This window comes from Plecotus auritus (genome assembly GCF_963455305.1).
Source record: "Plecotus auritus genome assembly, chromosome: 8".
Taxonomy (NCBI): Eukaryota; Metazoa; Chordata; class Mammalia; order Chiroptera; family Vespertilionidae; genus Plecotus; species Plecotus auritus.
Genome location: NC_137782.1, coordinates 83,501,412 through 83,516,839, shown reverse-complemented (window position 1 = coordinate 83,516,839; position 15,428 = coordinate 83,501,412). Strand labels below are relative to the sequence as shown.

The window sequence follows — 15,428 nt, the reverse complement described above, 5'->3', positions numbered from 1 at the left end:
AAAGACATAGGGTAGCTGAATGGATAAGAAAACATGACCCATATATTTGCTGTCTACAAGAGACCCAAACTCAGAGCAAAGGATTCACACAGACTGAGAGCAAATGGATGGAAAAACATTTTTCAGGCAAATGGAAATGAGAAAAAAGCTGGGGTTGCGATACCTATATCTGATAAAATAGACCTCTAAGTAAAGGCCATAATAAGAGATAAGGAAGGCCACTACATAATACTAAAGGGAGCAATTCAACAAGAAGATATAACTCTGGTAAACATATATGCACCCAATGCAGGAGCACCCAAATACATAAAAAAATCTCCTGGAAGATATCAAGGGAGAGATCGACAATAATACCATCATAGTAGGAGACTTTAATACAGCACTGAAATCACTGGATAAATCCTCTAGACAAAAAATCAGCAAAGAAACAGCAATTCTAAATGACACACTAGATCAGATGGACCTAATTGACATCTTCAGATCATTTCACCCCAAAGCCACGGAATATACGTTCTTCTCAAGTGCACATGGGACATTTTCAAAAATAGACCACATATTGGGTCACAAGCAAAGTATCCCCAAATTCAAAAAGATTGAAATCATATCAAGCATTTTCTCAGACCACAATGATATAATATTAGAAATAAACTACAATAAAAACATTCCAAAAAATTCAAACACTTGGAAGCTGAACGCCATGCTACTAAACAATGACTGGGTTATCAATGAGATCAAAGAAGAAATTAGAAACATCCTGGAGACTAATGACAATAAAAACACAACATTGCAAATCCTATGGGATACAATGAAAGCAGTCCTGAGAGGGAAGTTTATAGCTCTACAGGCCTACCTCAAAAAACAAGAAAAAATGGTAATAAATCATATAACTCAACAACCTAAAGAATTAGAAAGAGAGCAACAAGAAAAGCCCACAGTGAGCAGAAGGAAGGAAATAATAAAGATCAGAGCAGAAATGAATGACATAGAGACCAAAAAAAAAATACAAAAGATCAATGAAACCAAGAGCTGGTTCTTCGAAAGGATAAACAAGATTGATGAACCTCTAGCCAAGCTCACCAAGAAGCAAAGAGAGAGGACACAAATAAACAAAATCAGAAATAAAAGAGGTGAAATAACAACAGACCCCACAGAAATACAAAGGATTGTTAAAAAATACTATGAACAACTCTATTCTAACAAACTAGACAACCTGGAGGAAATGGACACATTCCTAGGAAAATACAATCTTCCAAAACTTACTCAGAAAGATTCTAAAAATCTCAATAGGCTGATAACTATAGAAGAAATTGAAGCAGTCATCAAAAAGCTTCCAGCAAACAAAAGCCTGGGGCCAGACGGCTTCACAGGAGAGTTATACCAAACATTCAAGGAAGAACTAAAACCTATCCTCCTCAGACTATTCCAAAAAATTCAAGAGGAAGGAACACTTCCAAGTTCCTTCTATGAAGCCAGCATCACCCTAATACCAAAACCAGATAAAGACAACACAATGAAGAGAATTACAGGCCAATATCCCTCATGAACATAGATGCCAAAATCCTCAACAAAATTCTAGCAAATAGGATCCAGCACTACATCAGAAAGATCATACACCATGACCAAGTAGGATTTATCCCGGGGATGCAAGGATGGTACAATATTAGCAAATCAATAAACGTGATACATAACATAAACAAATTGAGAGATAAAAATCATATAGTCATATCAATTGATGCAGAAAAAGCATTTGACAAAATCCAACACCCTTTCTTGATAAAAACTCTCAGCAAGGTGGGAATAGAAGGATCATACCTCAACATAATAAAAGCCATATATGACAAACCTACAGCCAACATCATACTCAATGGGCAAAAACTAAAACCATTTCCCCTAAGAACAGGAACAAGACAGGGATGCCCACTTCTCACCACTCCTGTTCAACATAGTGCTGGAAGCACTAGTCATTGTGATCAGACAAGAAGAAGAAATAAAAGGCATCCAAATTGGAAAAGAAGAAGTAAAACTGTCCTTATTCACAGATGACATGATACTGTACATAGAAAACCCTAAAGACTCCATAAAAAATTATTAGACTTAATAAATGAATTTGGCAATGTAGCAGGATACAAAATTAATGCCAAGAAATCTATGGCATTTCTATACACCAATAGTGAACTTACAGAAAGAGAGACTAAAAAAGCAATCCCATTTACCATCGCACCAAAAAAATTAAGATACCTAGGAATAAACTTAACTAAGGAGGTAAAAGACCTATACGTGGAAAACTACATGACACTGAAAAAAGAGATAGAGGAAGACATAAACAGATGGAAGAACATACCATATTCATGGATTGGTAGAATCAACATCATCAAAATGTCCATACTACCCAAAGCGATCTATATATTCAATGCACTCCCCATTAAAATACCAACGGCATATTTCACAGACCTAGAACGAACCTTCAAAAAATTCATCTGGTACCTAGGAATAAACTTAACCAAGGAGGTAAAAGACCTATACGCGGAAAACTACAGGACACTGAAAAAAGAGACAGAGGAAGACGTAAACAGATGGAAGAACATATCATGTTCATGGATTGGTAGAATCAACATCATTAAAATGTCCATACTACCCAAAGCAATTTATAGATTCAATGCACTCCCCATTAAAATACCAATGGCATATTTCACAGACCTAGAAAGAACTCTCCAAAAATTCCTCTGGAATAAAAAAAGAACCCGAATAGCCACAGCAATCCTGAGAAAGAAGAACAAAGTAGGGGGGATCTCAATACCAGATTTCAAGCTGTATTACAAAGCCACTGTTCTTAAAACAGCCTGGTACTGGCACAAGAACAGACATATAGATCAATGGAATAGAATAGAGAATCCAGATAAAGACCCAAACCACTATGCGCAATTAATATTTGACAAAGGAAACATGAACATACAATGGAGTCAAGACAGTCTCTTCAATAAATGGTGTTGGGAAAATTAGACAGATACATGCAAAAAAATGAAACTAGATCACCAACTTACACCATACACAAAAATAAACTCAAAATGGATACAGGACTTAAACATAAGACAGGAAACCATAAAAATACTACAGGAATCCACAGGCAGCAAAATCTCAGACATATGCCAAAGGAACTTCTTCACTGATACTGCCCCGAGGGCAATGGAAGCCAAAGAGAAAATAAACAAATGGCACTACATCAAAATAAAAAGCTTTTTCACAGCAAAAGAAACCATCAACAAAACAACAAGAAACCCCACTATATGGGAGAACATATTTGCAAATGTTATCACTGATAAAGGTTTAATCTCCAACATCTACAGGCAGCTTATACAACTTAATAAAAGGAAGATAAATGATTCAATCAAAAATGGGCAACGGACCTAAATAGAATCTTTTCGAAAGAAGACAGAAGGAAGGCCAAGAGACATATGAAAACCTGCTCAAAGTCACTAATCATCAGAGAGATGCAAATCAAAACAACAACGCGGTACCATCTTACACCTGTCAGAATGGCTATCAGCAGCAAATCAACAACCGAGAAGTGTTGGCAAGGATGCGGAGAAAAAGGAAACCCTCGTGCCAGTGCTGGTGGGAATGCAGACTGGTGCAGCCACTGTGGAAGACAGTATTGAGTTTCCTCAAAAAACTAAAAATGGAACTCCCATTTGACCCAGTGATCCCACTTCTAGGAATATATCCCAAGAAACTAGAAACACGAATCAGAAAGGATATATGCACCCCTATGTTCATAGCAGCACAATTCACCATAGCTAAGATTTGGAAACAGCCTAAATGCCCATCAGCAGATGAGTGGATTAAAAAACTGTGGTACATCTACACAATGGAATACTATGCTGCGGTAAAAAAGAAGGAGTTCCTACCATTTGCAACAACATGGATGGAGATGCAGAGCATTATGCTAAGTGAAATAAGCCAGGCAGAGAAAGATAAATATCACATGATCTCACTCATTTGTGGAATATAATGAACGGCATAGACTGATGAACAAGAACAGATCCAGAGACTGAGAAACGTCAATCAGAACCTCAAACCTCAGGGAAGGAGGGGGTCGGTGGGAGTAAGGGGGGAGATCAACCAAGGGACTTGTGTGCATGCATATGAGCCTAATCAATGGATGCAGAAAACGGGGGGGTGGGGCATGAGTGGGGGGTGGAGGGTAATGGGGGAATAAGGACACATACGTAAAAAAAAAAAATAGAAAAGAAATTGTGAGGTAACCAGAACCCCAAGAACGCCTGAGAATGTCTTTCTTGCCATGCTAGCAGTCATCAGCTGTATGGTAATATTACCTGGGGAAAATGGGGAAGTATTTTGGACTTATGTTCCTGACCCTTCATGGGTAAGAGCCCTTACGTGGGCTGAGCCCCTGCCTAATGTAGTCACCAATAATACCAAACACCTTGGTCATCCAGGAAGACCATGGGTGGGGCAAGGAAGTATAATTACACAGGGGTCGCCACCCAGCTTCCCTTTTGTATGACACAAAATCAAACCACTGCTCCTTTGTGTGTAAAATTGAAGAGAGGTTTCTGGCTTGTGTGGACACCAAAGGAAGGGACTATCACTACTTGCTCCTGGAAGAGGTGCAGAAAATGTAACTAAGACCTTGTCTATACAAAAAGAAATTGACAACCAGTTTGAAATGGAATTGCCATGGCCTAGAGCAAAGAATATCCTTACATGATATTATTCTACAATATCATTATAATTTTTCCCAGATTTGTATTACCCCCATTACCTATAATAGTACCTCGCACCCTTGGGAATCAATAAAAAATCATCTTTTTGGTGCTTGGAGACAAAGGTAACACATCTCTTGATATTTTAGAATTACAATAGCATAATGTACAATTATCCCAAACAACCTTACAAACTAATTCTTTGAATGTCTGGCAGCAATTTAAAAAGGACATGAAAGGATTTAATCCCTTCCACTGTGTAGAGGGCCCCCTGGGAAGGCACCTGAGCATTCTATATTGGCCCCTCTTGCCCTTTTGGCCAAGAGAGACCCTCTTCTCACAATCCAATTGCCCACAGCTGTTGCCTGTGCTTTCTGTTCATGCTGAGGTTGAAGCCTCGTGCTGGCTGGTACCATGGATCTCTCTCTCGCCCAGTGGGGTGAGCTGGGCCCTCCTTGGAGAAGAAACCTGGGTTCCCCAAGATATGTGATCAGTGCTGAGGCCCTGCCAGCAGGCGAGGGGATCCCAAGACAGGTGCTGGGCGTGGAGGCCACGGGGGAATAGGCTATCAAGGAGACAGAACTGAACCTCACATCACCCTGCTTAGCCCCAGAGGATGGCTGGTTAGCCAGAGATGGGTAAGATTCCTCAGGGAAGGAACAACCTAAGACAGGCACAGTCGCAGAGGGGCCAACAGGAGAGAACTTGGGGGTCAACAGAGGTGGGGCACAGACCCTCAACCCCCCAACTTTGCAGGGGCCTGAACCCTCACCCCTTCTGAGGGAGGTCTCCTGCCCCCATGGCTGCTTTGCTTCCCATGCCCAGCTCAAATCGGGACCCAGGTAACAGACAGAGACTTAGCCGACAGCAGCTGCCCTCTCACTGCAACAAGACTTGTTTGAGTTGTCTTGTACCCATGGTGTGGGGAAGTGGGTTTTTGATGTCTAAATCCAACCTAGCAGCACCAGGAATGCTCAGGGCCTACTCAAGAAGGCAAATAATCCTTTCCACTAATATTTACAGGGTAAAATAAGATTGTTGTTAGAATATTAAATTTGACAGTAAAATAGTAGTCAAGTTCTCAGACTAATTTAAATTGGCTAAGTGAAATAAGCTAATATTCTAGAAAAATTAATGGTACTGGACAAAAAGCTGTTCCTAAAGTGTTAAGAAAAATTTTTATTGGTAGTTCATCTCATGGTAAAATTGCGTAACATGTAATGAACCTAAAGCAGTCATATTTTAGTGCCAAAAAATAAAATTTAAAAGCTATCAAGACTACATTATAAAATTTCCAAAAGCCTCCTATTTAAGTCAAAAAAGGGGGGATAGTAGAAGAATATCATGTAAGGAAAAATATCCTGTAAGTAAATTACATCTAGAAAATTTTTACTTTAGAAAATTAACTTTCATTTGTAATGCTAACAGCAAGACACCCATGAAAAACACACATTGTGTCAAAACAAGCCAAAGGAAAATAGTTTGGGCAAAAAATGAAAAAGGATCCCAAGTCAAATTTATAGAAAGATTCCTTTATTAACTTTTGGTTAAGAATATGTTTGTATATTTTCAGAAAACAACTCCAAGACCATGTGGATTCCTGCAAGAGAGAGGAATTGACAGGACTGCTCCAGCCATGAAGACAGAAGAGAAACAGTCCAGAGATGGAAGATGCTGACGACGCCTTGCCATACTAGCAGTCAGCAGCTGTGCATCGCGGCAGGTTGCCCAGGACCAAACCAGAGAGGGTCGGACCTGCATTACCACCATTTGTCCACCATCCAGAACTGAAATATCATTGCTAACATGTACACATAAGGAACTGTTTGACATTGAAATTGGGACTCAAAAGAACTGTTGGCCCAGAAAGAAACTCACTACAGACTGATTCATTTGCCTCTCAGCATAACCATTATTGCTTGTCTCATTTTCGGTTCTTATAAGTGTATTTCTAGTATCACATGATTTCACTCATTTAGGGGAAATAATGGACAACATAAACTGATGAACAAAACCAGACCCGGAGACAGGGAAGCATCGATCAGACTGTCAAACCTCAGAGGGAAGGAAGGGGAGGGTGGGGGTAATGGGGAGAGATCAACCAAAGGACTTGTATGCATGCATATAAGCCTAACCACGGACAACAGGGGGGTGGGGTGGGGGCATGCGTGGGGAGGGATTTGGGATGGGAATGGGGGGATGAGGACAAATATGTGATATCTTAATCCAGTGGTCGGCAAACTTATTAGTCAACAGAGCCAAATATCAACAGTACGACGATTGAAATTTCTTTTGAGAGCCAAATTTTTTAAACTTAAACTTCTTCTAACGCCACTTCTTCAAAATAGATTCTCCCAGGCTGTGGTATTTTGTGGAAGAGCCACACTTAAGGGGCCAAAGAGCCGAATGTAGCTCGCAAGCCGCAGTTTGCGGACCACGGCCTTAATCAATAAAGAAATTAAAAAAAAAAAATAGGTCGCTAACAGGAGAGGCACAGGCAAGACTGGGGAATGAAATGCCAGGTAGAACATGGGGGAATACAGTAATAGCCCCACTGGCTGGCACAGGGTTATTTTTTCAAAAGTGTAATGTACAACCTTACTTTGGGAACAAAACCCAGAATAGGGTGACCAGAAAAATCTCAGGGGCCACCTATGTTGAATGGCAGAGGCCATGTCCAGGAAAAACAAGTGATAGTGGTGAAGGAGAAAAGCAACCGAGAAAAGATATCTGAAGGCATCATCACTTCTGAAGGAACACTGAATTTAAAATATGCTTCCAGGTCCACTTAAAGTGAATTTAGGGTAAATTCTAAAAGAACACAGTTGTAACCTATTAGTCCAGGCAATATAATTTTCAGCAGCAACTCTTTCTCAGATGCAAGAACTTTCTATATTTAACTTTGAAGAGGGACTAAATTAAAATAAAAATCACTGGATGAGATCAGATTTTTATGACCTTGAGAAAGCAAAGCTTTCATTTGACTTAAAAGGCAGTACTACATTTTGCTCTGAGTAATACTACAAGGGGAGAAGAACAAAGCAACTTTGCAAGTACTTTGTTCAAGCTTAAGAAGGGCACATAGCACTTCATCAGCTTATTTGAGGCTGGAAGACACAAAAATCAATATGGACAGAGCAAAAGGTCAAACTGGCACTGCTTAGTTTTTTCCCCTTTGCTAATTAAAGAATCAAATTTGCTTCTTGATCTTCCTTATTCAACCTTATAAAATTTATTTTTGATGATACTGCCATTATTTAGGCAGTAGAGAAGGGAGGTAGCCCAGGATCCTAGTTCAGAATACAGACTCTGGCCCCAGATAAGCCATTTTGTGACTGAACATAACCTCTCTGTGTCTCAGTTTCCTTTTCTAAAAAATGGTGCTGATAATAGGAATAAATAATTATAAATAAAGCTCTGACAACAGGCCCTGGCACAGAGGTGATGCTATTGACCAGTACATCACCATCATGCATGTGATGTATGTGGTAGAGCACAGAAACTTAGAGCATGACCTGTCAGTTTGGATGCTAGCTGCTCTTCCAACCAGCTTTGGGACCTGGAAAGGTTCTTTAATCTTTCTAAATCCTACTGGAAACACTCTGCTTGGTGTCTGCAGCACAACTCCTCCTTTCTTCTTGTTCTTCTCTAAGTCTCGTCTCAGATCCGTTTCTGGCTCCTTCTGATCTTCCTGATCTTGAATATGGAGTCAGACCTTGGTCTGCTTTCCTATTTATGCTCACAACCTAATGTTCTTCTCAGGGAAATAACTTTAAAATGCTTATACTCTGATTCAGTAAAATTACAGGATACAAAATCAACAACAGTTGCATTTCTCTATATTGAACAATCCAAAAAGAAAATTAATAAAACAATCCCATTTACATTAGCATCAAAAAGAATAAAATGCTTAGAAATAAACTTAACCAAGGAGGCAAAAGACTTGTATACTGAAAACTACAAAACATTGTTGAAAGAAATTAAAGAAGTCACAAATAAATGAAAAGATATCTTATGTCCATGAGCAAAATCCCACTGGCATTTTTTAAAGAAATAGAAAAACAACCCTGAAATTCATATGGAACCACAAATGACTCTGAATAGCCAAAATGATATTGAGAAAAAAGATCAAAGTTGGAGGACTCACACTTCCTGATTTCAGAACATTACAAAACTACAGTAATCAGAATAGTCCAGTACTAACATAAACACAGATATATAGAACAGAATAAATCCATGCATATACAGTCAATGAGTCTTTGACAAGAGTGTTAAAAATACACAATGGGGAAAAGAGAGTCTGTCTCTTCAACAAATAGATGGTCACATGCAAATAAATAAAAGTGGATCCATATTGTACATCATACACAAAAATAAACTCAAAATGGATTAAAGACTTAAATGTAAGACCTGAAACTGTAAAACTCTTAGAAGAAAATATAGAGGGAAAGCTGCCAATGTCTTAGCAACATTTTCTTGGATATAACACCAAAGCACAGGCCACAGAAACAAAAATAAACAAGTGGGACTAAATCAAACTAAAAAACTTCTGCACGGCAAAGGAAACTATCAACAAAATGAAAAAGCAAACTACAGAATGAGGGAAAATGTTTGAAAATACTATATCTAATAAGGGATTAATATCCGGAGCACTTTCACCTGAGGACTCCTGCCCTCGCGTTCCAGCCCACTCTACCTGACAGCCCATCCTGCAGATTTTGGACTTGTTCTACTAGCTCCTGCAATCAAGAGAAACCAAGATGGCGGCATAGGTAAGCACCTAAACTGCTGCCTCACACAACAATTTCAAAACTACAACTAAAAGACAGAACGGACACCATCCAGAACCACAGGAAAGCTGGCTGAGTGAAAATTCTACAACTAGAAGGAAAGAGAAAAGCTCACAGAGAATTGGAGGTACGGCAAAGGGTCTTTGTGCGCGCAGAGAGGAAGGGTGGCTGAGAGCCTGGCTGACTTTCTCTGGCGGAAGGGGGAAGGAAGCCCCCGACCGCACTGAGCCCCAGTTCTGACTGCACTGAACCCCAGTTCCAGGCGAGCCCCTGGGGACCCACGCTCTTGTGGGGGGAGTCTGTACTCTCAGGCGGAGACTCGGGAGCCGGGGAAGGCGGAGGACTGAAAACGCGCGCGCGCACAAGCCAGTACACACAAAGGCTGTGGAGGTTGCCACAGGCTTTCCCTAGTGGAAAGAAGTCGGAGATTCCTGACTCCACTGGGCCCCAGTTCTGACTGCACTGAACCCCGGTTCCAGGTGAGCCCCTGGGGACCCACACTCTTGTGGGGGGAGTCTGGACTCTCGGGCGGAGACTCGGGAGCCGGGGAAGGCGGAGGACTGAAAGCGCGCGCGCGTGCCAGTGCGCACAAAGGCTGCGGAGGTTGCCACAGGCTTTCCCTAGTGGAAGGGAGTCGGAGGTTCCTGACTGCACTGAACCCCGGTTCCAGGCGAGCCCCTGGGGACCCACGCTCTTGTGGGGGGAGTCTGGACTCTCGGGCAGAGACTCAGGAGCCAGGGAAGGTGGAGGTCTGAAGGCGCGCACGTGCACGCAAGGGTAAGGCTGACAGGAAGCCAAGACTGAGACTCCACCCCATCCAAGCTGAGCACAGAGGCTATTGCAATTTGGCAAGTCTAATTCTATAAGGCTGTCTCCAGCACCAAACTTCTCCCAGCATAGACACAGCTGATCCTTACAGCCAACTGGCCTGGAGGTCAATTCTTCCCAGTGATACCAACAACAATCAAGACTTAATTACAACAAGGCTGTACACACAGTCCACAAAGGGGTGCACCAAGAGTGTCCACCTCAGGTTAACTGGGGAGGCAGACCCACTGGGCCATATTGGAAACCAAGCACACAAATCTACCCTACCAACTCAGGGAAGCAGTGAAAAGGCGGCGTCAAAGAATCAGATCACAAACGAAAGAAATGGAGGAAAACAAACGACTGGATATAGAATTCAAAACCACGGTTATAAGGCTTTTCAAGAATATACTAGAAAAGGCCGATAAATATAACAAGACCCTCAAAGATATGAAAAAGGACCAACTAGAAATTAAACATACACTGACTGAAATAAAAAATATTATACAGAGACCCAAAAACAGACAAGAGGAACACAAAAATCAAGTCAAAGAATTGAAACACAAAGAAGCAAAAAACACTCAACCGAAAAAGCAAAAAGCAAAAAAAAAAAAAATCCAAAAAGTTGAAGATAGTGTAAGAAGACTCTGGGACAACTTCAAGCGTACCAACATCAGAATTATGGGGGTGCCAGAAGAAGAGAGAGAGCAAGATATTGAAAACCTATTTGAAGAAATAATGACAGAAAACTTCCCCCACCTGGTGAAAGAAATAGACTTACAAGTCCAGGAAGCGCACAGAACCCCAAACAAAAGGAATCCAAAGAGGACCACACCAAGACACATCATAATTAAAATGCCAAGAGCAAAAGACAAAGAGAGAATATTAAAAGCAGCAAGAGAAAAACAGTTAATTACCTACAAGGGAGCACCCATACGACTGTCAGCTGATTTCTCAACAGAAAGTATGCAGGCCAGACGGGAGTGGCAGAAATTTTCAGTGTGATGAATAGCAAGAACCTACAACCAAGATTACTCTACCCAGCAAAGCTATCATTCAGAAGTGAAGGTCAGATAAAGAGCTTCACAGATAAGAAAAAGCTAAAGGAGTTCATCACCACCAAACCAGTATTATATGAAATGCTGAAAGGTATTCTTAAAGAAGAGGAAGAAGAAAAAAGTAAAGAGAAAAATTATGAACAACAAATACATATCTATCAACAAGTGAACCTAAAAATCAAGTGAATTAAAAACCTGAGGAACAGAATAATCTGGTGAATATAATAGAATCAGGGGCATAGAAAGGGAGTGGACTGATAATTCTCAGGGGGAAAGGGGTATGGGGGGGTTCATGAAGTGACTGGACAAAAATCATACACCTATGGATGAGGACAGTGGGGGGGAGGTAAGGGCAGAAGGTGGGGTGGGAACTGGGTGGAGGGGAGCTATGGGGGGAAAAAGGAGAAATAATTGTAATAATCTGAATAAAGATTTATTTTAAAAAGAACAAAAACAAAAACAAAATAAATTTAACTTTATAAATCACTTATAAAAAAAAAAAGGGATTAATATCCGACATATACAAAGAACTCACATAACTCCATAGCAAAAAAAAATCCAATTAACAATGTGCAGAATGATCTGAATTTTTCCAAAGAAAACAAACAGATGGTTAACAAGTACACAAAAAGGTCCTTGACATCACTAATCATCATGGAAAAGCAAACTAAAACCACAATGAGGTATTTCACACCTGTTAGAATTGCTATTATAAAAAAGACAAGAAATAAGTGTCAGCAAGCATGTGGAGAAAAGAGAATTCTATCCTTGTGCACTGTTGATGAGATTGCAAATTGGTTCAGAAGTTATAGAAAACATTATAATGGTTTCTCAAAAATTTAAAAATAGAATGACCATATGATCCAGCAATTTCACTTGTGGTTATTTATTCAAAAGAAAGTAAAAGACTAACTTGAAAAAATACATGCATCCCCATGTTCACTGCAGCATTACTTACAATAGCCAAGACATGGAAGCAACTTAAGTGTCCATTGGTGTATGAATAAATAAATAAAAATGTGTATACAATGGAGTATTATTCAGCCACAAGAAGAATAAAGTACTGCCATTTTCAATCTTCACCTGAGGATATTTTTTCCTTTGATTTTTTTAGAGAGTGGAAGGAAGGGAAGGAGAAAGAGAGAGAGAAACATTGACTGGTTGTCTCTTGCACACACCTCAGTCGCACCTCAACTAGGGCCGGGGATCAAACCTGCAACCCAGGTATGTGCCCTTGACCAGGAATTGAATCCGCTATCCTTCGATGCATGGGACAATACTCCAACCACTGAGCCACACAGGCCAACGTGGCTTTTCACTCTTGCCAGTGTTCCTAGTAGGGTTTGTTGGAAAGAAAGAATGACAGCATCTGGGTGTAACAAAGTTTTGAGAGCTGTGTGGGTCAGGGAGGCTGTATGGAGGGTCTGCGCTAGTGGCCTATGTGTCACTCCTTATGCCCCTGGCCTTGGTTTCCTCATTTTTAAAAGGTGATGTTTACTTTAGTTTGTTTAGTTAGCTTCCTTCTAGTCCTAAAAGAGATTTGATATTATTAGTGTGTGTGTGTGTGTTTATTGCAGAATTGGCTTTCAACAGTTTCCATACTATCTACACAATTTTACCCAATATCTCCAATCAATAGTAAAAAAATCATATATGAGCCTTTATGAGTTAAATACTTTAAGTGCTCAAAATATATAATACTGATGTTATTCCAAGTTAACATGAAAAATTCCAATGTTCTCATATTTACATTCAGAAAGGAAAGCTGGCTTAGATACACCCTTAGAAGAATTCATTAACTCCTATTTAATCAAATGACAAGAATGCTACTTTGGCAAGTGATGTAGGGATTAAGCAAGTTAATTAGATATAAGTTCTTAGTCGCTAAAGCCAAATTCCTAGTAAGTTTAACAGTTTGCTACCTTGTGTGCTATGAGAACTTTAAAATGTTTTATTTTCTAAAAAGATGGAGGGTAGGGGGAATAACTTATGAATTAACCAGAGATTGTTTGGATATGATTATAAACTGCCTATCACTCTAAACTCAACAATAATCAGATTTTAAAAGCTACTTCATAAAAAAGGAAAAAAAAAGAAAATTATATCTTATCTAAAAGACTATTTATAAGACTTAAGGAACTTACACATTCATGGCTGAGTGTTCAATAATACATTCCATGTAAAATGGCCTCTAAAAATGTCTATAGTTAAAAACAGAATAGTAAAAAAAAATAGAATGGCTTACTGTCTTGTTGTTGAGTTAGCAGAGGATTCCTTTTCTGAATCAGGAGAGCTTAGGGTTTGCAAAATACAATTGTGTTTTTCAGTGGATGGGGCATCTCTTTTTTGTTCCGAGTGGATTAATTTTAAGGCCTCTATTCCATCTTCTCCCTCTATTTTGTCACCTGGATTTGGCTGTGGTTCCGGACTCTTTAAAATCAGATCATCTTCACTTACAGAAACTGTGAGGTCACTGCTGCTGTTCAAACTGTCCTCCTCCCACTCTTCCTGCATTTTTTGGAAGGGCTTCTGTGACTTTGGGTCTGCATGAGGAAGATGATCTGTAAGAGGGAATATGATTAGATTACTGATCACTAACTTCAGGGAGAAGCAAGGTAAGATGTTCCACCTCAAGATGAAATTACTTCACAGCTAAAAACATGTAGCAACAATCCACAACTCATTATAGTATATAAAAACTCATTAAAATATTTTTAAAAATATCACAATGGGTTTAAAAATGAGAAAATTTTTTTGCAAAAATATTTCCACATGCACATTTAAGAACTCATTAGAATGGAATTTGTTGGCAGACACTGCTTTGTTTTTTGACAAAGATTAAAATTAGTGCATATTTTGTTCTTACATAATATGCCAACTAGAAAAACTAAATACCAAACAAAAAATAAGCAAATAATCTCAGCCTCTCACCCCACCTGAGAAAACTTCCCCAGTGGAATGCTTGTCTTGAGAACACTTGTTTTCAGATGCACAGTACTCTGAGACTGATAGCGGAGAGACAGGCGGTCTGGCTCTTTCTTCCTTGACTTCAATATGTTCTTGTGTCAGTATTTCTCTCTCTGATCCCTCTGATCTGCTGGAACTGTCACACTTTAAATCAGTGGTTCTGTTCTCTGGACTTAATCTTTCCTGTAACGGGGAATGAAGTTCAGCAGAATTTTTGCCTTCAGATAAATTACTCTTGCCATGACGTGTGTTGCTTCCTATCTCCAAGCAATGAGTTTGTTCCTCCTCAGACAATACGCTGGCTGTGACTAGCATTTTCTCACCAGTCTGAAGAGATGTCTTTCCATCTATTTTGTCAGACTTATTTAAGCACTGTGTGTCATTATTAGTTTGTACTACATAGCTGTCTGTCACATTACAGTTCTGGGCTGTCTGTTGGTGTGAATGTGGGTCAGGAATTGAAAAGTTCTTTGTGGGTTGGGGAGATTTCTGCTCTGTACTGAAATCTCCAATGCTTGAGATGGCTGACATTTGGCGGCCCATAAAGCTTGTTGCTGGTTGATACAATCCTCTTGACATGGCTGTTTCTGAGTTAATTCCTGCCTGCACTGCAACCTGCAGCACCAAAAGAGATGTGAGTTAAGCATATTTATTGTGTATGAATAATTAGGTTGTTCAAGTTGTTTTCAGAAATGAAATGAGGTAAAGGAAGCATGACCAATGAAATCAACAACTACCACATTTTATAAATCTCAGAGCTTCCTTCAAAATGAAGAGCAAAATCCAGTACAGTCCACACTACTTACTTTTAATAACAACATTGGTTCAAAAAGCAAATATTATTCAGGAACTATGAAATCTATATTTTTAAAAAAGAGATGTATACATTGCATAACAATGTGAATGTACTTAATTTCACTAAATTGTATAAACATCATTAAAATTGTAAATTTTGTTATGTATATTTGACCATAATTTTTTAAAAATCCATGTATTCTAACCACTTTCCACAGAGAAGTTTGAAATTGATGAAACTAGGGAGGTGCTTGACAAAAGAGAGGACGGGGGAGGGGGGGAGGTAA

The 15,428-nt window shown here is 39.6% G+C and overlaps 1 protein-coding gene across 4 annotated transcripts in view; it reads right to left on the bottom strand.

The window, feature by feature from the left end:
- KIZ (kizuna centrosomal protein) overlaps nt 1–15,428 on the bottom strand; it is a 154,850-nt gene that overhangs the window by 88,213 nt on the left and 51,209 nt on the right. For all 4 annotated transcript variants that reach the window (XM_080685574.1, XM_080685572.1, XM_080685571.1 and 1 more), the window contains 2 exons: nt 14,316–14,961; nt 13,625–13,940 (listed from right to left, as the gene is read on the bottom strand). In XM_080685574.1, coding sequence (XP_080541700.1) covers nt 13,625–13,940; nt 14,316–14,961 — 962 coding nt within the window. The remainder of the gene's footprint in view (nt 1–13,624; nt 13,941–14,315; nt 14,962–15,428) is intronic.